The sequence below is a fragment of the Capricornis sumatraensis genome, chromosome 8 (genome assembly GCF_032405125.1).
Source record: "Capricornis sumatraensis isolate serow.1 chromosome 8, serow.2, whole genome shotgun sequence".
In the NCBI taxonomy this organism is placed as follows: Eukaryota; Metazoa; Chordata; class Mammalia; order Artiodactyla; family Bovidae; genus Capricornis; species Capricornis sumatraensis.
The window spans coordinates 59,945,382-59,966,491 of NC_091076.1; the positions used below are offsets into that span (position 1 = coordinate 59,945,382).

General features: G+C 43.1%; 1 protein-coding gene across 3 annotated transcripts in view; it reads right to left on the bottom strand.

The window, feature by feature from the left end:
- Nucleotides 1-21,110, bottom strand: part of TEX14 (testis expressed 14, intercellular bridge forming factor) — a 108,938-nt gene that overhangs the window by 12,322 nt on the left and 75,506 nt on the right. For 2 of the 3 annotated variants that reach the window (XM_068978403.1, XM_068978402.1), the window contains exons 14-25: nucleotides 18,980-19,086; nucleotides 16,278-16,403; nucleotides 15,988-16,076; nucleotides 14,708-14,977; nucleotides 13,764-13,864; nucleotides 11,548-11,676; nucleotides 10,070-10,136; nucleotides 5,678-5,759; nucleotides 3,689-3,751; nucleotides 3,043-3,170; nucleotides 1,811-2,019; nucleotides 481-577 (exon numbers count right to left, since the gene is read on the bottom strand). In XM_068978403.1, the coding sequence (XP_068834504.1) occupies nucleotides 481-577; nucleotides 1,811-2,019; nucleotides 3,043-3,170; nucleotides 3,689-3,751; nucleotides 5,678-5,759; nucleotides 10,070-10,136; nucleotides 11,548-11,676; nucleotides 13,764-13,864; nucleotides 14,708-14,977; nucleotides 15,988-16,076; nucleotides 16,278-16,403; nucleotides 18,980-19,086 (1,468 nt within the window). The remainder of the gene's footprint in view (nucleotides 1-480; nucleotides 578-1,810; nucleotides 2,020-3,042; nucleotides 3,171-3,688; nucleotides 3,752-5,677; nucleotides 5,760-10,069; nucleotides 10,137-11,547; nucleotides 11,677-13,763; nucleotides 13,865-14,707; nucleotides 14,978-15,987; nucleotides 16,077-16,277; nucleotides 16,404-18,979; nucleotides 19,087-21,110) is intronic. The other variant, XM_068978404.1, reaches the window with a different exon arrangement.

The following is a 21,110-nucleotide window of genomic DNA, read 5'->3' on the forward strand; positions in this document are numbered from 1 at the left end:
ACACACACACACACACACACACACACATATATATGGAGGGGTATAGTTCTAAAAACATAAAAAAGATAGGTACCAAAATAGTACAAGTTAAAAAATGATGGTAGAATGGTGGTAGTTTTCTCTTTTAAGTTCTTTGAAAAACAATTACCTATTTGGCTGCACCAAATCTTAGTTGCAGCATGTGGGGTATTTAGTTGCTGCAGGCAAACACTCAGTTATGACATGTGGCATCTAGTTCCCTGACCAGGGATTGAACCTGGGCCCCCTACATTGGGAGTGTCTTAGCTACTGGACCACCAGGGAAGTCCCTTAAGCTCTTCTTTAATCTCCAAGTTTTTTATAACAAGTATGTTTAATTTGTATAGTCAGGGGAAAATAGCAGTTTTGTTTAAACCTACTATAGCATCAAAGATGAGTGAAGGCTCTCTTAAATGGGTTTACTAATTATGCGCTTATATTTTAATACTAAACACAGGGTACCTTTCGGCAGGCTCCTTCTCTGAGTGGCACGGCATGATGTGTCAGGCGCCTTAGTAATGCTGGAGGAACCAGCCCCAGTAAAGGCAGGCAATCTTTTCTATAAATAAGACATAAACATGGTAATTTACACATACATTATTAAGCTAAAGAGGCATGTTAAGCTCAGTCATTTCCAGAATTAAGCTTGTGTATCATTCATGAAAGAAGCTACTTGTTTTGTTGATTGAGTCGAACTCATTCAAATGTCACCTTCTCTTGGAAGCTTCCCACCCTTCTTTGCCTCCACAGCACTGTTTTTACTGAAAACTCTGTGTTAAATCATGCCAGGCCGTCTCACTAGGTTCTGAGCTCCTTCAGGGCAAGGACTTTTTTTACTCACTTTTGGATGCCTGTGCCTAGCCCTTAGAACTTGCCCTATTGAGAGTACATTGAACAAGAGCATATAGTTCTTAAATTCCCTACTTCAGAATGAGACTTTTTGTGAGTCAGATGCCCAAAGATGATGAGAGTGGTTTTTTCATTGAGGGCCAAACAAGTAATCAATCTGCCTATAGAATGGTCTGTTTGTTGTTGTTTAATCGCTAAGTCGTGTCCAGCTCTTTGGCAAACCTATGGACTGCAGCCCGCCAGGCTTCTCTGTCCATGGGATTGCCCAGGCAAGAATACTGGAGTGGGTTGCCATTTCCTTCTCTAAGGGATTTTCCTGACCCAGGGATCGAACTCGCATCGCCTGCATCGGCAGGTGGATTCTTTATCTTTGAGCCACCGGGGAAGCGACACTATGGTTAGTCAACGGATTTTTAATGAGCAGTACCAAGTAAGGAACTTGTAGTTTTCTGGAAAGGACTACATATGAAATATGAAGGAGAGTGAGAAGCAAACAAGCAAACAGCACGGGGAAGGGGAGGAAGCAAGGAGAAGGCACCATGAAGTGTTTTTACTGCAGATCACTGGTTCAGGAACAAGGTTCAGATCAGTCAGAACTCTCTGAGAACTAACCAGAGGAGGCTTCAGGGAAGAGGTGGAATGTAAATATGGTTAGACTGAAAGAGCAATGCAGATGAAGGGAGCATCATAAGCTATGGCAGAGGCCGGCTCTTTAGAGAAATCGCCAAACAATCTCTCTGGTGGGGTGGGGACAGGAAAGGGTACAGAAGCCCAGGATCCAATCTACAATACAGATCAGACAGGTGCCCCAGGGAAGCCTGTGGAAGATCCAGCTTATTTCTTCCTTTCTCTGTAAAATAGATATGGAGAAATCTTGACCTTTTGATCACTGACACCTTTGGAATCACTCCATGAGGGTGCAACGCACAGTCTATATACTTACGAGATTAGTCAGTCTAGCAGGGACAATTTCAGAGGAAGTAAGAAGGGAATCTAGGCTCTTTGATTTCTCTCGGACACTTGTAAATTTATCAGACAAAGTCTGAGTAGATTCTTGACTGGTCCAGCACGAGGCAGATCCTGTTTTAGTATCCTGAAATGGGATACTTCCGAGGCAGTCCTTATACTGACTAGCAACCGAAGAAATTGACCCTGTTGTAGAAAAGAGGGCAGTCAGTGTCTGAATACTTTACATTATTTAAAAACAACAATAACACACACACAAACCCCATAAAACTCTATATCCATAATAGGAACTTCCCAAATTGTTACTAACTGAAATAATCACTGATTTGAGACAAAGCTCCATAAGGTATACAAAATGATAGTCTCTAAACTTGGCCATCAAAATAAAGGGAGATCATTTGAACCACAAATATACTGAAAATAAGGACACTAAAGAGAGGGTATTTGATGCTGGCTGTATGAGGTTACAGGACTCAAACTATGCATGCTTAAGTACAAGATACTGTTTTAAGTTACTAACTCTATAAAAAATCCAATGTGAAAGTGAAAGTGTTAATTACTCAGTCGTGTCCAACTCTTTGTGACCCCATGGACTATATAGCTCACCAGGCTCCTCTGTCCATGGGATTTTCCAGGCAAGAATACCAGAGTGGGTTGGTATTTCCTTTTCCAGGGGATCTTTCCAACTCAGGGATCAAACCTGGGTCTCCTGCATTGCAGCCAGATTCTTCACCATCTGAGCCACCAGGGAAGCGCTTGCAGAGAACCCAGTGTATTTGCCCAAAATTCAACAGTGCTTCAAGTACAAAGTAGACTTGGTATTCACATGTCTCTATTGCTAGAGTAAACAAATCTCCTTATAGCTGGTTGGATGGCATCACCAACTCAATGGACATGAGTTTGAGCAAACTCCGAGAGATAGTGAAGGACAGGGAAGCCTGGCGTGCTGCAGCCCATGGGGTCGCAAAGAGTCAGACATACGACTGAGTGATGAACAGTAACAACAATAGCTAGTTAATCACCACCACCATCACCATCACCCCCTGGCCTCCCATGGGATTATCCCCTTCCGCTCTGGCCCTAAAGAAACCCCTCTGCACTGTGAGGAAACACCCATCTGCGGGTCTGCGCCCACAACCTGGCTTCCCATAGCCAATGGGACAGGGGCTGTTAGTTCCCCTCCCAGAACACCCCTCTGTGAGAGAGTACCTGGGCTGAGCGGAGTACTGACACTAGTAGGTGCATGGTTTATTTTGGGTGTTTTGGATGAGACTTCCTTGAAAGAACTGTCGTGTTCACAGGAGATACTCGACAGGTCCTGAATGTCTGTCAATGATCTAAAGTATTAAAAGCACAGAGTAACTGGGAGATGCTTAGAAAAATCAAACGCTATATTCCTAACAGGTACTTTTTAAAGATGCTCTTCACAAAAATCTTTATTTGGCAAGAGGCCAAAATCAGAGAATACTTTAGAATATCCATATGATATCTATAAGATACTTAAGATATCTTAAAGAGAGTATCAGAATATCCTAGAAAGAGCTACTAACTTCAAACATATCTCAGCAGCTAAAAATAAATTCCAAAGGTGAAAATATATTAATGTGGGAAACAGATTTAATCTACCTTAAGTATAAGATTATATTCTTATTATCACTGTATTCCCTTGATTGTAAGATACTATCAATTTAGATCACATTATCACAGCAGCTTTTTGGTGAAAGGAGAAACACGCTCACGTTACATGTATACATAAAAATAGGAAGAACACAGAAACTCTTACAAACAAGAAAACACCATTCCCCTAAAACCAAGACTTTGCACAGAATCCTTAAGCAATTTCTGGTGGCCATACATATCTTTCTCTTTCGCTTCCTTTGGTGGCTCCTTTAATGTCTCATCTTGTTCGCCTTCAGGACTGTTAAGAGAGAAAGTGAGAAGATTACATAAATCTTCTGTCAGCAGAGTGCAACAACGTAGCCCAAGGGCATTCTGAGAGGCCGTTGGAAGGACACTGAGCCCAGAATGGACAGGGAGGGCTCCAATCCTAACTCTGCTACTGATGGGCCACATGTGCACACGCATATCTGGGCCTCTGTTTCCTCTTTAGAGACTAAATAAATACTCTCGATGCTTTAGAACTGTGGTGTTGGAGAAGACTCTTGAGGGTCCCTTGGACTGCAAGGAGATCCAACCAGTCCATCCTAAAGGAAATCAGTCCTGAATATTCATTGGCAGGACGGATGCTGAAGCTGAAATTCTAATACTCTGGCCACCTGATGTGAAGAACTGACTCATTGGAAAAGACCCTGATGCTGGGAAAGATTGAAGGCGGGAGGAAAAGGGGATGACAAAGGATGAGATGGCTGGATGGCATCACTGACTCAATGGACATGAGTCTGAGTAAGCTCCAGGAGTTGGTGATGGACAGGGAGGCCTGGTGTGCTGCAGTCCATTGGGTCGCACAGAGTCGAACAGGACTGAGCGACTGAACTGAACTGAACTGAAAGGTCAGCCCACCTGAAATCAGCCTATGATGCTACTGGGTGAGCAAGCTCCTGAGGAAGTCAATGGAGTACTCTGCTGGGGATGGAGCTTGGAGCAAGAGGCACAGCCACGGGGCCTCACCAACTGTGAGGCAGCTTCCTGGCATGGAGGATCAGGGGAGGCCAAGAGAGGCTTGTGTCAAAGAAAGGCTAGAAAATAATTCTGAAGACAAATTTGACTTGTTTCTATTTTAACCAATATTTAAGATACATTTTCAATACTCAAACACAAACTATAAGCTAGATCTCATGCTAAATCCTCCCAAATGTTCCCACATTTCTAATCTTTGTAGCAATCCCTATGAGACCAGTGGTATAAAGGAAAGAGAATGGATTTTGGATTGGGTTGTGACTATTAATTCATTCAAAAACTTTTTCTTCTTCTGAGGACAACATAGGACAGCGCTTTCTGGTCCTCCTAATTTACATAAATGACCATATGACTTGCTTTAACCAGTGAAATGTAAGTGAAAGTGATGTGATTCACTTTGGGGCAGAAACTTTTAAAAGTCCAGTGCACAATTCACTATGTTCTCTCTTTCCTGCCTCAGCAATAAAGGAAGCATAAAGATGAAGTCTCCCACACTGTGGATTTCTGAGAGAAAGTAATACAGCACAGAACACTTCTGGCCAATCCCTGATGGACACGGAACATGAACACAAAAGCAGTTTTTGTTGTCGTAAATTACTAGAATCTGGGGGCTGCATGCTACATAACATTAAGTAGCTCAGCTGGTAAAGAATTTGCGTGCAATGCAGGAGACCTCAGTTCGATTCCTGGGTCGGGAAGATCCACTGGAGAAGGGATGGGCTACCCACTCCAGTATTCTTGGGCTTCCCTGGTGGCTCAGACGGTAAAGAATCCTCCTGCAATGCAGGAGACCTAGATTTGATCCCTGGTTGGTAAGATCCCCAGAGAAGGGAAAGGCTACCTACTCCAATATTCTTCCCTGGAGAATCCCATGGCCAGAGGAGCCTGGAAGGCTACAGCCCATGGGGCCACAAAGAGTTGGACACGAATGAGTGACTAACACACACACACAACTAGAAGAGAAATTTGACCAAAGTCATACAGTTAGAAAAGCAGAGTCAAGATCTGGATACAGATGACAGCTCCTTTTCATGACCCTTCACAATTCTGCTGAACAAGTCCTAACAAATCTAAGCTGCCTAAAGCTTTTTGTTATAACGTGGTGGCTATTATATTTGAAGAAGAACAATATATAAATATGGGGCATTACCATCAATTAACATCACTTCTATGAATCTGAAACTGTGAATAAAATAATGGCATATACCTTCGTATAGGTTGGAATTGAGACTTGGTCAAAGTTCCAGCATTCTTTCCAAGGTTTTTTCTCATTTGGAACTTTTCTTCACCTGAAAGAATAAAGTAAATGCATTTTAAATAAATTTTTGCAAACCCAGATTATGATTTTCATTCTCTGGAGTTTTCCTGGTCTGGTCTAGAATAATAAATAATCTACATAAACAAAGTGTTTCCTAATTGGGCTTGGATTGAGTACTGTAGAAGAGGTTTTTGCTCTGAAAGTTTATTTTCCTTGCTCAGAGGGGAGAACTATATTCTGACACTCAGAATACAATCAAGCCATTTACTGGCCTTTCAGTTATAGCCTCACAGTTACTTCCGGAGACAAATGGTGTTTTGTCTTTTCAGGAAGGCAAACTGACCTGATTCCTGTCAACAGACACCAGGGGGCGTTGAAACCAAGAACTGTTTGTTCACTGACGATTCCAAGCAGAAAAGACCATTAGCTGGGCATTCCCAGGATGCTAACTGTGTCTCTTGGCCACCAAACACCACTTAAAGACTGGGGGTGGGGTCTTGAGTACTAATGAGCTAATTCAACTGTCTTCTGTTCTCGTTGGCCTCAAGCATCTCAAGTCCTCCCCAATTCTCAGGAAGATGCTTTGTAGGCCTCTGGGCACACAGGACCGGAATCCAATTTTCCTTTCCACATTATACAGCTCTGGTTTATGGAGAAGTGGACACACAGACTAGCCTGCCCTATTGGCAAATGCTCATGATCCCCCTGCCATTCTTTAGGTCCAGAAGGTGGCCTGGTAGGCAGTGGCTTTAGCAAAAGCCAAGACACTGATAAAACCATTTGAATGCAGAGTTCCAAAGAATAGCAAGGAGAGATAAGAAAGCCTTCCTCAGCAATCAATGCAAAGAAACAGAGTAAAACAACAGAATAGGAAAGACTAGAGATCTCTTCAAGTAAATTAGAGACACCAAGGGAACATTTCATGCAAAGATGAACACAGTGAAGGACAGAAATGGTATGGCCCTAACAGAAGCAGAAGATATTAAGAAGAGGTGACAAGAATACACCAAAAGCTGTACAAAAAAGATCTTCACAACCCAGATAGTCACGATGGTGCAATCACTCACCTAAAGCCAGACATCGTGGAATGCGCAATCAAGTGGGTCTTAGGAAGCAACACTACGCACAAAGCTAGTGGAGGTGATGGAATTCCAGTTGAGCTCTTTCAAATCCTAAAAGATGATGCTATGAAAATGCTACACTCAATATGCCAGCAAATTTGGAAAATTCAACAGTGGCCACAGAACTGGAAAAGGTCAGTTTTCATTCCAATCCCAAAGAAAGACAATGCCAAAGAATGCTCAAACTATTGCACAACTGCAAGTACCTCACACTAGCAAAGTAATGCTCAAAATTCTCCAAGCCAGCTTCAGCAATACGTGAACCATGAACTTTCAGATGTTCAAGTTGGATTTAGAAAAGGCAGAGGAACCAGAGATCAAATTGCCAGCATCCAATGGATCACTGGAAAAGCAAGAGAGTTCCAGAAAAACATCTATTTCTGCTTTATTGACTATGCCAAAGCCTTTGACTGTGTGGATAACAATAAACTGCAGGAAATTCTGAAAGAGATGGGAATACCAGACCACCTCACCTGCCTCCTGAGAGATCTGTATGCAGGTCAAGAAGCAACAGTTAGTACCAGACGTGGAACAACAGACTGGTTCCAAATCGGGAAAGGAGTACGTCAAGGCTGTATATTGTCACCCTGCTTATTTAACTTATATGCAGAGTACATCATGTGAAATGCCGAACTGGATGAAGCACAAGCTGGAATCAAGATTGCTGGGAGAAATATCAATAACCTCAGATATGCAGATGACACTATCCTTATGGCAGAAAGCGAAGAACTAAAAAGCCTCTTGATGAAAGTGAGAGAGGACAGTGAAAACGTTGGCTTAAAACTCAACATTCAGAAAACTAAGATTATGGCATCTGGTCCTATCACTTCATGGCAAATAGATGGGGAAACAGTGGAAACAGTGACAGACTTTATTTTTGGGGGGCCCCCAAATCACTGTAGATGGTGACTGTAGTCATGAAATTAAAAGATGCTTGCTTCCTGGAAGAAAAGTTATGACCAACCTAGACAGCATATTAAAAAGCAGAGACATTACTTTGCTGACAAAGGTCCATCTAGTCAAAGCTATCGTTTTTCCAATAGTCCAGTAGTCGTGTATGGATGTGAAAGTTGGACTATAAAGAAAGCTGAGCACCAAAGCATTGATGCTTTTGAACTGTGGTGTTGGAGGAGACTCTTGAGAGTCCCTTGGACTGCAAAGAGATCAAACTGGTCAGTCCTAAAGGAAATCATTCCTGAATATTCATTGGAAGGACTGATGCTGAGGCTGAAACTCTAATACTTTGGCCACCTGCTACGAAGAGCTGACTCACTACAACAGACCCTGATGCTGGGAAAGATTGAAGGACGGAGGAAAAGGGGATGACAGAGGATGAGATGGTTGGATGGCATCACCAACTCGATGGACATGAGTCTGAGCAAGCTCCAGGAGTTGGTGATGGACAGGGAGGCCTGGCGTGCTGCAGTCCATGGAGTCGCAAGGAGTCAGACATGACTGAGTGACTGAACTGAACCGAACTGAAGACACTGAAACCCCACCAGTGGAGAAGCATCACAGTTCTCCTTCTTGCTACTCTCTTCAAATGCCCTAGAAAGCATAAATGAATTCCTAATAAGCACAATGCAGAGCTGGAGGGGAAGTTAAGAGATTTGAGAGTCTAACTCTCTCCTTTATTTCATACGAATGAAAGGTGGGGCCCTGGGGTGGAATGACATGCCCAAGATGCCAAAGGTCATGCAGAAAAAAAATCAGCAGCAGAACTGGGCGTGGAACCCAGTGTGTATCCAACTGTTACCCCTGTTGTACTGCCTGGTATGGAGGGGATGTATATCAGAGCCATAGTGGGAAAGCTGGAAGAGAAGGGCTAAAAGGAGGAAATGGAGTAGAAATGAGAGGCTTCTAATGTATTTCAGATGTTTACAGCCAACTAACCATGGTTTTCAGACCTGCCTGCCCCATAATTTCTCTCTCCTACTCACCCCTCTTTCAAACACAAGTGAAGTGGCCACACACAGGTCAGGCTCACACAGTGAGTGAGTGATCATGGGCAGAGGCTCCACAGAAAGAACTGAGAGGCCAGAGACCCAGGTGTGGGAACTTCACATGCACATTTTCCTGAGAATTTAACTGTTCATCTAAATGCTTACAGCTTCTTAAAACACTTACAACTGTGAAGGAGGCCTGAATCAGGTTAGAGACACAAGCTGGAGGATGCAACAGGAGGAAGGGAGTATGTTCAGATCCTAAACCTGCCCAGCCTGGGTTCAGACAGTGGAGACATGACCGTGGACCGAGCTGCATGGTTCACCAGACGGATAACTCTGGTTTTAAAAACAGATGGTTACACGCCTTAAAAGAGCGAAAGTGCACAATTTTTGAAATGTCTGTATCAGTACCTGTGGTCCATTTATGTCTCGTCTTGTGCCATACCCCAGCTGTTGATCCAAGGTTAACTTCCCGTGTAACAGGAAGCCATTGCTAGGTTATACAGAACCCAACACCCAGAAAGGGCACGATGTCATACTGACTGTAGTATTGGCCATTATTAACCCTTTGCTAAGATGTCATGCAAGCAAAGGAAAATGATGGTAAAACTCAGTCTTCTGCAGTAGAGAAGGACATAGAAACCTAGTACTGTTGTCACCGGGTCAATAACCAGCTGTGAGGCCCAGGCCGGTCCGTCAGGGCAGCTCAGCACAGACAACTCAACACCTGCTATGTGCCACAAAAGAGCCTGAAATCTAGGGAAAGAGACTACAGGGGAAAAGAAAAGAAGCAACTACTGTAACGTATGCTATATGAATGAAAGGTGTGGGGACTTCCCTGGTGGTCCAGCGGTTAAGACTCCACAATCCTAAGGCAGGGGGCCTGGGTTCCATCCCTGGTCAAGGAATTGGATCCCATGTTTCACGACTAAAGAGTTCAAATCAGCAACTAAAGATCCTATGTGCCGCAACCTGGCACAGCCAAATAAATACACACACAAATATTTATAAATAAATAAATAGCAAAGTTAAAAAGAAAAGAATGCAAGGGGAAGTATGTAAGTAACATGATGTATGGATGCCATGAGGCTAGTGAGCAGCTGGGGATTCATTCTAAAGAGGGGAAATCACTGAGCCTAAGTTTTCTTATCTGTGAAATGAAAGGCCTGGAAGGTTATCTCTAAGGACCTTTCCAGCTCTAAACACGTGTGACCTGACAGAGAGAAAGTGAACAGGAGGGATTCTAAAAGGAATCTGCCCTCCGGGTGTATTACCAGAGGCTTGAGGTCGGGGGCAAGCATGTTGTATTCCTTCAAAGTCTTCATCAATGGGACTTGAGGTCTATAAAAGAAAGAAAGAGCAAAGAAAGGAAGTTCACTAGAGGAAGATACATCATCAAAAGACAGGGAGAGGATTTCTTGATGTTCTTAAACTTTGAAAATTGTTAAAAGTTCCTGCATCTTTTATAGAAAAAGAACAAACCTTCTTCCCAGACATTAGGAACTTATCTGTACTATATGTTCCTCCTCAACAGCTAGCCCCCCTCCACCTCCCACTGTGAGGTGGGATTGGGTTATTCTTCCCTTCTTTATATAATTATCCCCTCTCCTCACTCCAACCATCCAACAAAGATGTTTTAATCCCTGGGAGCTTTACTAGAAAAGCCAAAAAAGGTAGGAAAGATGGCCCAGGCTCTAAAGCTACTCTATGGGGTGAGAAGTCAGAACACTGGTTCCTTTGAGGAAAGGCAGTGGGTGGGAGGAAACACAAGGATCCCCTTCTAGGGGATCAGGAATGTTCTATTTCTTGATTTGGGTGCTGGCTGCATGAGTGTGCTCAGCATGTAAAAGTTCATGATCTGTACCCTAAAGATGCATGTACTTTTCCCTGTTCCCCTTTTTATATACGTGTACATATTACATGTGTGTACATATATACGTATATAAACTTGATATTTTTTATTAACCATTTTCTTAATGTCCCAGTCCACAGTAATATCAAGAATGTTTGAAGGACTGATTATGGAAAACAGCTCTAACTGAGTTTTCCGAAGTGCCGACAAGGGAGAACTATGCTTTTTGATGCATCACTAAATTCTTCCCGTCAGTCAAATGTGGTGATTGGCATGTACAATCTCTCTTTCCTCCACTCTACCTTTCATATTGGTAACAAGGGCCCCCAAAGGTGGCAGGTTAGGGGAGAGAAGAGGTAAAAATTACAAGAGTAAATAAAAGACTCCTAAGATTTTCATTTTATAAATGAAAATACTCTCTGCACAAACAGGTTCTTGCAAAAGCCAGGCACGTCCCCGAGAAAGGCCCAGGTACCGGACAGCCTCACATTCTCTGCAGACCCCGTGCCGCTATTCCTGGCTCTCCCACCACTAAAGCCTGTCAGTCCTGGGCTAACTCCTTAGGCTGCTCTCACCAGTCCTTCTTCACACAGAGCAGTAACAGCAGGCTGCCTTCTCTCCCCCCAAGAAAGGACTGTGAATTAAGCAACAAGAAGAAATGGGTTTTGAAAAAGAAGTACAAAGCGCTGCACAAATGCAGGAACCACAGTTCTGTGGTAAGACCTTCATCATGAAAAATCTTATTTTTCACATGTTTTTTTCAAAACATACGAAAACACTGATAAATTGACATGATATACTTTTATGCATAAGCTATTTTTCTTAATAAAAATAATTTTAAAGGAATAAAGCAACAGAGAAAGCTGGAGATGTACTATCCTGAACTTTGTAAATTTTTACCTCTAGAGCCAAATTTTCTTGAGCAATTGAGGCGTAAAAATATTCATGGTCTGGAGTTAAAAATTCATCTGTCATGTCTTCAGTGTCTTCAGAAGACTCTGGTGAACAAGTTGATTGTGTAGACTGACCCTATTAATAACGTAGGAAATCACTTTTCAGTTGGTGTTTATTGTAAACAAATCCCTTTAGAGGTGGCTGCAGTGTTAGTAACAGGGCATCTAAAATCATCCTGCAGTTGAGCTGATGCTCTCAGAGCCCCTCCCGCCACGTGTGCACCTCTGCCCTCCTTCTGCACAGCCAGTCATGAACCCCAGAGCAAGTGTGACAAATCACAGTCCTGAATCTCAACTTCCTTACCTGCACAATGGAAGTAGAGGAGGCTGGGCGACCTTTTTGCTCTGAAATTCACAGGAAGAAGAAAGGCCCTAGACAACTCAAGCTGGGGACCGAATTTAAACACCCTGATCCCCACGGGCACAGACACAGTCCATGTGCTGGAGTCAACTCTAGGCTGAGGCTGCTCAGACCTGGGACTCCTTCAGGTATTCCCATTTAAAGGCAAGAGAAGGAGCATGGTTTTTAAAATAGCAATGCAATCTCAATAATAAAACAGGGATTTCCCTGGTGGCCCAGCAGGTAAGACTCCATGCTTCCACTGCAGGCAGCGTATGTTTGATCCCTGGCTGGGGAATTAAAATCCCACAGCCATGCAGCCAGAAAATTTTTTTTAATTTAGAAAAAAGGGAGAACTATTTAAAAAATGAAATAATTTAAAGTAAGTCACTGGGATTTCTCTGGTGATCCAGTGGCTAAACACACTCCCAATGCAGGGGGCCTGGGTTCTATCCCTGGTCAGGGAACTAGATCCCACATGCTGCAACTAAGACCCAGCACAGCCAAATAAATAAACTAATTAAAAGCAAGTTATTTCGTCAGCATCTCTGCTCTACTCCTTCCTTTTCTGCTGCTTCTCTACACCCTCATCACCGTGTGGCCAGACAGCTGGCTCCTTTCCTTACCTTCAATCATCTCTTTGAAGAGGTTTTGTGGTTTATTTCCCTGGACACTGCCTTTGCCACACTTCCTCTTCTGTGCACTTAGCAGCTGCTTTCCTTAACCTCTCATATCAAACTGAAATTTCTCAGACAAGCCTGGCCTCCCACACCTTCCCCACTTCCCTGACAGACCTGCTTCTCCAGCCAAGCCAGTATGTTTAATGTGGTGCGTCCTCCCAGGCCTCACGGGAGAGAAAGAATAAGCTGTCCTGTGAGTGGTCTGTGTACTGATTAAAATACAAAGGTATATTCTTTGAAAAACCTCAAATGTTATCACAGTCGGCTTTTTACATTGTTTATTCTCAATTTTTGTTTATATTCTTCCATGTCAATGGTGGTTACAAATTTTGGTTCCTTATGCTGGCTGGACCATGGCCCAGTTGCACACTTGAAGAATGCATTAAATCCATGAAGCAGGGCTGTAACCCCAGTGCAAATGCTGGGAAATGACCGAATCCTAGAGATCTTGCTGAGGCATAGATTTCAGGCATGAACACATTCCTTCCACTGAGCTGAGAGCCAAATTTTGGTCTTAGATAACATCCCAGGCAAAGGTACTCTCATTGCAACCCTGCCCCTGCTTTTCCTACTTCAATCTGACTTCAGTCACGAACTTTGTTAACTGACCTCACACTGAGCTTTACGAGGTGGTCTTTTCTACACAGTTAGACAGAAAGCTTGGGCTTCCCAGGTGGTATAGCAGTAAAGAATCCGTCTGACAATGCAGGAGACACAAGAGACGTGGGCTAGATCCCTGGGTCAGGAAGATCCTCTGGAGAAGGAAGTGGCAACCCATTCCAGTACTCTTGCCTGGGAAATCCCATGGACAGAGGAGCCTGGTGGGCTACAGTCCATGGGGTTGCAAAGAATTAGACACGACTGAGTTACTGAGCACGCACACAGACAGAAAGCTCAAGGGTCAGAGCTGAATCTAACACGGTGTTTTCCCCAAGCTCTAATATTCACAGTGCTTTGAGCTGAACTAATTCAGAAAGTATTAGACAGGGAGGAGAGACTTCTTCATTCATGTCAGACCCATGAGGGCACATGCTCCAACAAAAAAAGAACCACTACAGATATTTCAATGTCATAATACGTAACAGTTCAGTTTTACCCTACTAGGTCTTTGGGTTTGAGTTGGCTCTCCAGCTGTATACTTACGCTGTAAGACTTCTCAACAGCCACAGATGCATCTGAATTTGCTTGAAAGACTTCACCGTGCTCTGGCTGCTCATCTTTTCTGGGGGGCAGGTGCCTGATACCTAAAAATTATAACACAATAATTGTCATTCAGTAATTTTTAAATGACATGAAGGGGCAAAGGACAGTGTGAGAGAAGATATGTATGCATTTTCTGCCGAATGCGGCTATGTGTCATGTCAGCTTCTGTCCAAACAGTGAAGACTGTTAGGTTAGCCTCGCTCTAGCACGCAGCTGTGAATCATTCTCCCTTTTGCCCACCCATTCAAGAGTGATGCTTGACAAGGAACAGATTTTAAATAACAAAAAAATCCAAAACAGTATATTTTTCTACCTAAGACGAATAATTTTAGATGTACCTTTCCTGGATTTTCAAACAACTGTGAAATGATATCCTATGTCCTGACTGCAAGCAAATTACCAGGTAGAAAGACACAGCATGCAGCTTTCACCCACAAACCTATAAAAGTGATGCCAGTAAACATCATTTGTCTCTAGGTTGCTCAGGCATAGGCCCTCTGATAGACGGTAGAATTTTTCTGGCCTAAAATGCAATGTGAAGAAGTGGGCAGTAGGGGCTGGCCTGCCACCAATGCCCTCTGGTAAGAGGTTCAATTCTTTGCCAGGTTAGATCCAGGAGCAGGGTCAACACATGGAGACTATTTACTTCCTTTGGACAAAGGAATCTGCTCCAGTAATAGAGAAACTTGCGAGTCTCTGGGCTTTTTCACCTGTCCGAAGGACAGTGGGATTAGATGGGTGTGCTACTTTTGCCTGGAATTCAGGATCCCCAGATAGACAGGAAAGGAGAGAAGCCAAAGGAAATATTCTAGGAGGTTTACTTATTGCTGAGAGCTAACAACTTGATAGAGCTCACCTACCCCAATTCCTCCATCTGAACTTACTGGTGAAACGCTGAGGTCCTGACTGTCTGCCATGCTGGTCACTGCTGTCTGTTTGGCCACACTTGTCATTTCCTCCTGGCTCATCGCTTTTCTTGAGATACTCTGCAGCTTGCTGCCAATCCACTTGCTCAGAGACCTTAATGGGGAGCTGCGGCAGGGGATCAGGCTCATTTTCAGCTTCACTGTCTAAAGCCACACCACTCCGAGGATGCCAAGGAGGTACTGTCAGCTGTCCAGTAGCTGCCTTTGCTGCCATTTCTTTCACCTCCACTGGGTGAAGATAAAACAGCATTTAAAACAGCACTGTGAATGCTGGAAACAAAAGCTTTAGTTCCTTAAAGAGTTACGTAATGTTTTATAGCTTATATTTTTAGAACTGTATCATCCTTAGCTTGCCCTGCTTGACTTGAAACAGAAAAGAGGAGAGAACTAATAACAGAGTGAGGGACAGGCAGACTTTCAGTTAGTTACAGCCCTTTATGCTGAATTAGACTAAAAGGCAACAGAAATTTGTAGGCAGACCTTCTTGCTGTAAAGATTTTGTAAGAAAATGACATGTGAAGCCCCTAGCCTGCAGAAACTAATGGAAGGCATTCTATTTGAGTTTGTATAGCCTTTCTAGACCAGACTGAGCTCATATTTTGGAAGTATGTATATATATATGTGTGTATATATATATATATACACACATATATATATATATATAGACCAGACTGAGCTCATATTTTGGAAGTATGTATATATATATGTGTATATATATATATATATATATACACACGTGTATATATATATATTTTTTTTCCTCAAAATGTATTTTGAGGAAATACACGTGTATTTTCCTCAAAATTTTCTATCCTTTTTCAGTGTCGCTTAGCATTACTATCAAAAAACATAGATGCTGTATTCTTTTAAGCTCATAAGATTAAACTGATACGAAAGGATCACGCCCACAGGATAGGTGAAAGTGACACTACAAGCTTTCTACCTTAACAACATTATAAGAATCTATACTGTGTATTTTTTTTTCTACATTTGTTACAAAACATACATATATACACATATACAGAGTGCAGAAAGATTTCCTATATAGTCCAGAGATTTAAAAAAGCACTTCTCTTTTACAGTTTGTAATCAGAAAGGTCTTTCTTTCAAAATGGAATGATCTAACAAGAAAAGAATATGAGAAGACAGTACAGGCTGTGTACTTTGAGATAACAACCAAGCTAGAAAGATACTTTAAATTTCATTTTGTCCAACAGAACCCATGGCTTTATACTCACTTTTCCATTTTAAGTGTATCTCTCCATCATCTTTGTTATTTCTTGACTTTGCGTTATAGATTTCAGAAGACACAGATTGCATACTGATCCTGAATTGCATATATTTGGGGGAAGAGGGCAAGTGAACACAAACACATCAGTTTACTCAGGTTCCTGACACAACCCCAAGTCCATGAGCCCACCCAGAGGACTGTCCCTCTTCTCTGAGCTGTTCTGAGGTTGCACTGACTCCTGTGCACCACCAGGTGGCAGCAGACCCCCTCAACACTCAGCCCACAAGGCTGTACTACCTGGTAGAGTCCTGGCCAGGGTTGGATGAGGCGGGTGGTGCCTGTGGGTGGCTTGGCTCGGTGAGGAGTACACTACTGAGCTGTGTCGGTTTGCTTTGAGGACTGGACTCCCTAGGCCTTCCCTGGCTAAGAAATGAAAGGAGTGGGTTAGATGATCTTGAAATTCAGCTTCACAAACAGAACCCTGGTCCTTGGGCTGCAGCAGAGCAGAGCATAGGTGATGGTTCAGTAGTTTCCTTGTAGTTTCTTTGATCAGAATCCTCTGGTAACAGGCCCACCTGCACATCAGTGATAGCACAACAGCTAACACTTACAAAGATGGGCTTAAGGCACCAGGGATTCTGAAGATCATTCAGAGATCTTCATCCTAGTTTCACTGAGTTGTGGACCATGTCCTGCGACTAGTTAGCTGACTGGCAAACTTCAGTCTCTCTGGGCCAAGGTCTCCTCATCTGCACAACAAAGCAGCTTCTTTTTCCTCTAAATATCCCATGACTATATATACTTTATCACCTATTAAACTAATTCCTTGAAAATGTATCATCTAGGGGAGCTCCCTGGTGATCCAGGGGCTAAGTCTTCATGCTCCCAATGCAGGGGCCCACGTTTGATCCCTGGTCAGGGAACTAGATCCCACATGCCACAACTAGAAGATGCCGTGTGGCACAACTTAAGACCTGACAAATAAGATAAAGAAAAAGAAAATGTGTGATTTATGCATACATAGGAATTCCCTTTTATCTAGAACAGCCCAGTCTCCTGCTGTATCAGAGTGCAAAGAGAGGTTGTTGAATTAGAAACGTCATGTCTGATCAGCTTCTTTGAAGAACAATTTGGCAACAGCTATCAAGCATCTGTCAGAGAAGGCAATGGCATCCCACTCCAGTACTCTTGCCTGGAAAGTCCCCTGGATGGAAGGAGCCTGGTAGGCTGCAGTCCATGGGGTCACTAAGAGTTGGGCACGACTGAGCGACTTCACTTTCACTTTTCACTTTCATGCATTGGAGAAGGAAATGGCAACCCACTCCAGTGTTCTTGCCTGGAGAATCTCAGGGACGGGGGAGCCTGGTGGGCTGCCCTCTATGGGGTCACACAGAGTCCGACACGACTGAAGCGACTTAGCAGCAGCAACAGCATCAAGCATCTTTAAAGTGTTCAAACTCTCTGTAACTCTGCTTCTGGGAGTCTATCAAGGACATAACCCAAGATGCAGAACAAAATTTACTGACAAGTCACTATAACCCTAGTCATAACAGAAAAAAAGAAAGACTGAAACAACCTAAAATTCAACAATGGGGGAAAACAATAATGGGGAGAATTCAATTTTTCCGCATTTCAAATTTATAATTTCAAAGTAAGTTTACAGGATGTTTTTAATAACAAAGGATTAAAAAGTTATAATGTAAAGCAAAAACTCGGGATACAAAATTGCCTTCTTGTTTAGTCGCTCAATCATGTCTGACCCGTTGTGACCCCATGGACTATAGCTCACCAGGCTCCTCTGTCCGTGGGATTCTCCAGGCAAGAATACTGGAGTGGGTTGCCATTTCTTTCTCCAGGGAATCTTCTCCAACCAGGGATCGAACCAGCGTCTCCTGCATTGGCAGGCAGATTATTTATCACTGAGTCACCCGGGAAGCCCACAGAAATGCCTACATGTATATAATTAAGGTTATTTTGAAAGCACATGAAAAGCTTAGGTGGGTTGGCAGCAAAGTATTCAACCTCTCGCTTGGCGCTGAGCAGGGCAGCCGCAGCTGCAGCTTCTGCTTCGTCCTCCAGCGGCTGTACCGTCGCCCTGTCTGCCGCTGTCAGTGATGTGAGTGCTAAACTCTGAGGCCGATTAGGTGGTTCTTCAGTTCGTTCCCTTCATAAAGGTAAAATACACTAATCTAAAATGACTGGGCATGTTCCTCGATTCTCCCTTCGGTACATATTTAACTGAAGTGAAGAGAACAGCAAATTCTTGTCATTATTCTCAGTCACCACTGAGGGCAGGAATAAAAAAAAAATTTTTCCAGGAAGATGGACTTCAAAGCTGTGGATTAATGCTGTCTTTTAACCACAGAAAAGGAAAACTAAGTTCATATACGACTCTGTCCTGAAAAACATTTATTGCTCCATTAATAATTCTTCCTATGCAAAAGAAAATTTGTTTTTCCTAAGTTCATAAAAACCCAGCATATGCATACACTTTCCTTCTACTGAAGGAAAATTGATTTGTGCTGAAATCAATTCATTTCATCGATCTGGCTAAAAATCAGAGTCCAAAAGGTAATGATGATATTGCTCAATTTCCTCCTCCTGCCCCCCAGAGTCAATGACACTTATTTTGAACAACACTGATTTTCACATAGTTTGGTTTCTGGAACCCTGGCACGTGGGATGCCTGGCACTTCCTTTTCTCAGGAAAGCGATCTGGACAGTTTCAGGAAGACAGGGTGCTCTGCTCTGGACCACTGAGGAGTTCTGTCTGGCTGACCTGCAGCAGCTTCACCTCTGACGTCTCCTGCGAGTCTCCATTATACTGCTCTTCTCACTCACTCAATGGAGAGAACCTGCCAACATCCCTTTCTGTGTTACTACCCCTCAACGCTCACAATCTCTTTGTCACCAGCAACATGAAGACCATTAAGTGGCCTAAGGGTCACATGGGCGTCTGAAGACATGATGACACAAAGAACAATGAAACGTTAACCTACCTGCTGGTATTCTGGTTCCTGTCTCTTTCCAAGCTGTCCTTGGCTCCGTGAGTGGGCTGAAACTGCTCACCTCTGCTCTGTTTTCCAAGGCCACAAAGAGTTGGCAGCTTAAAAATCAGGAGACATGTTTCAGTGCTTTGATGAAGGAATCCCACTTCCCTTCACTCTCACATTCTGTTTTTAAAGTCATTCTCGCTCAGTATGTAGAACTAACCAGGCCTCTCAAGACAATTTCAGTTTGCACGTTTCACATCTAATAACTCATCTCTTAGCTGGAGGCCTCTTCAGAGACACGCTGGCCCTCAGGACTTCAGTCTGAACAGGGTGCAAGTGGAAAATGAGCAGACAAAATAGACATCAAAAGTCCCCAGACTTTCCCCTCTATGATTATTAAGGCAGCAGGTTTTATGGCAGGAGCCCCAGGCCCTGGGTTCTCGTCTGATCTTTACTCAGACTAGCCTAAGTGAGCCTTATGTTTTGGTTTCCTCATCCATAAAACAGGGACAATAATATCTGCCTAAATCTTCTGGGGGGTGGGGGGAGGAGAGGGGTGCTATGAAAATAAAACACAACCAAAAAAAAAAAGGCTACAATACTTCAAAAATAGTAGAAGTAAAGTAAATTAAAGCCAATGCCCTTTAGCCAAAAAAAGAGACCTGGGATCTGCTTACTGCAATTTCAACTAAGTTTAATTGCATTTCCTAACCTACAGCAAATAAAAGATTTGGGAATGGCAGCAAGACACCTAAGGTGAGGAGATGCATAAAAATGATCACTGTTTCTGTGGAGTATGAGTTCCAGAGGCTGTTGAGTAGAGGCAACATTGTATCACAGTAACAGATGTTCAAAAAGTCCTCATTATCACCAAGGAAAGGCTAGAATACATTTAGAATATATTTAAATTGGCATTTAGAATAATGGCAAGTCTGTAGTGTTTTCATTCAGTATGATTAAAAATTTAAGAATGGAGAAATTAAAAGAATGAATTTCAAATGTTTGAAAATTTCACTTAGGTGAAAATGCCTTATTCCTTGATTATGCTAGAAAACCAGGGTAGGCTTTTTAAAGAACAATTAAAATATGGTATAGTTGCTTTACACATAGTCATATGTACTAGCAGATGGTTTCCAACAACGGCTGCTTCAATTCCTTCCCTCCCTGTCCACATTGCCACTGGAGAGCTGGAATCTACTTTCATTCCCTTGAATCCATGCTGGCTTCCTGTGACCAGCAGAAAAGCAGCAAAAGTGATCTTGTCCTAGTTTTTAAGAGACCTGGCAGCTTCAGTTTTCACTTGGGAAGTCAGCTGCCAGGCTGCAGAGAAGCTTCGATGAGACTACTTAGTCAATCAAAAGAAGCCAAGTGTGGAAAGAGGCCGCCTGGGGGAGCCGGGTAACTGAGGCCTTCCTGCAACTTCTTGCTCAACGCAGACTCCAGCTGAATGCAGTTGAGGGGCTGGTCCTGGCCAGTACCACAAAGAATGGAAGAATCAGTCAGGTTAGCCCTGTCATACTCAGGGCCCACAGAATTATGAGAAGTAATAAAACATTGTTATTTTATGTTATGCAGCAAAAGATAATCAACAGACAGTATACAATAAAAGTTATTTCCAGTAGTTTTCTAGTAAACTCTAACTTTCATTGTGCCTTCTCTTTGTGTGTGTGTGTTAGTAGCTCAGTTGTGTCAACTCTTTGTGACCCCATGGACTGTAGCCCACCAGGCTCCTCTGTCCATGGGATTCTCCAGGCAAGAATACTGGAGTGGGGTGCCATTTCATTCTCCAAAATCACCTTCCTTCTCTTTACATAAAAACAAATGCCAAGGCTTTTCCAAATGTTCTAAGTGAGGACTAAAGTCTCACTGAAATGCAGCAAGGAACAGTGCAAGAGCACTAGCCTTGGAGTCAGAAACCCAGCTGGGGCCGGTCAGTGGCACAGCAAGGGATGGGGTAGTGGGAGTCAGCTGCCCTGTGCAGGCCAAGAGGGTGCACTTTCGGTGGAGGATTTTAAAAGAATAATAAAACTCACTAAAAGCCTGCTTTTTTTTTTTTTTTAAATACCATGAGCCAGCAACTCTAAATAATTTCAGTAATAAGATCCTCCTTCCAGTGGTGCTGACCTCTCCCACTCCA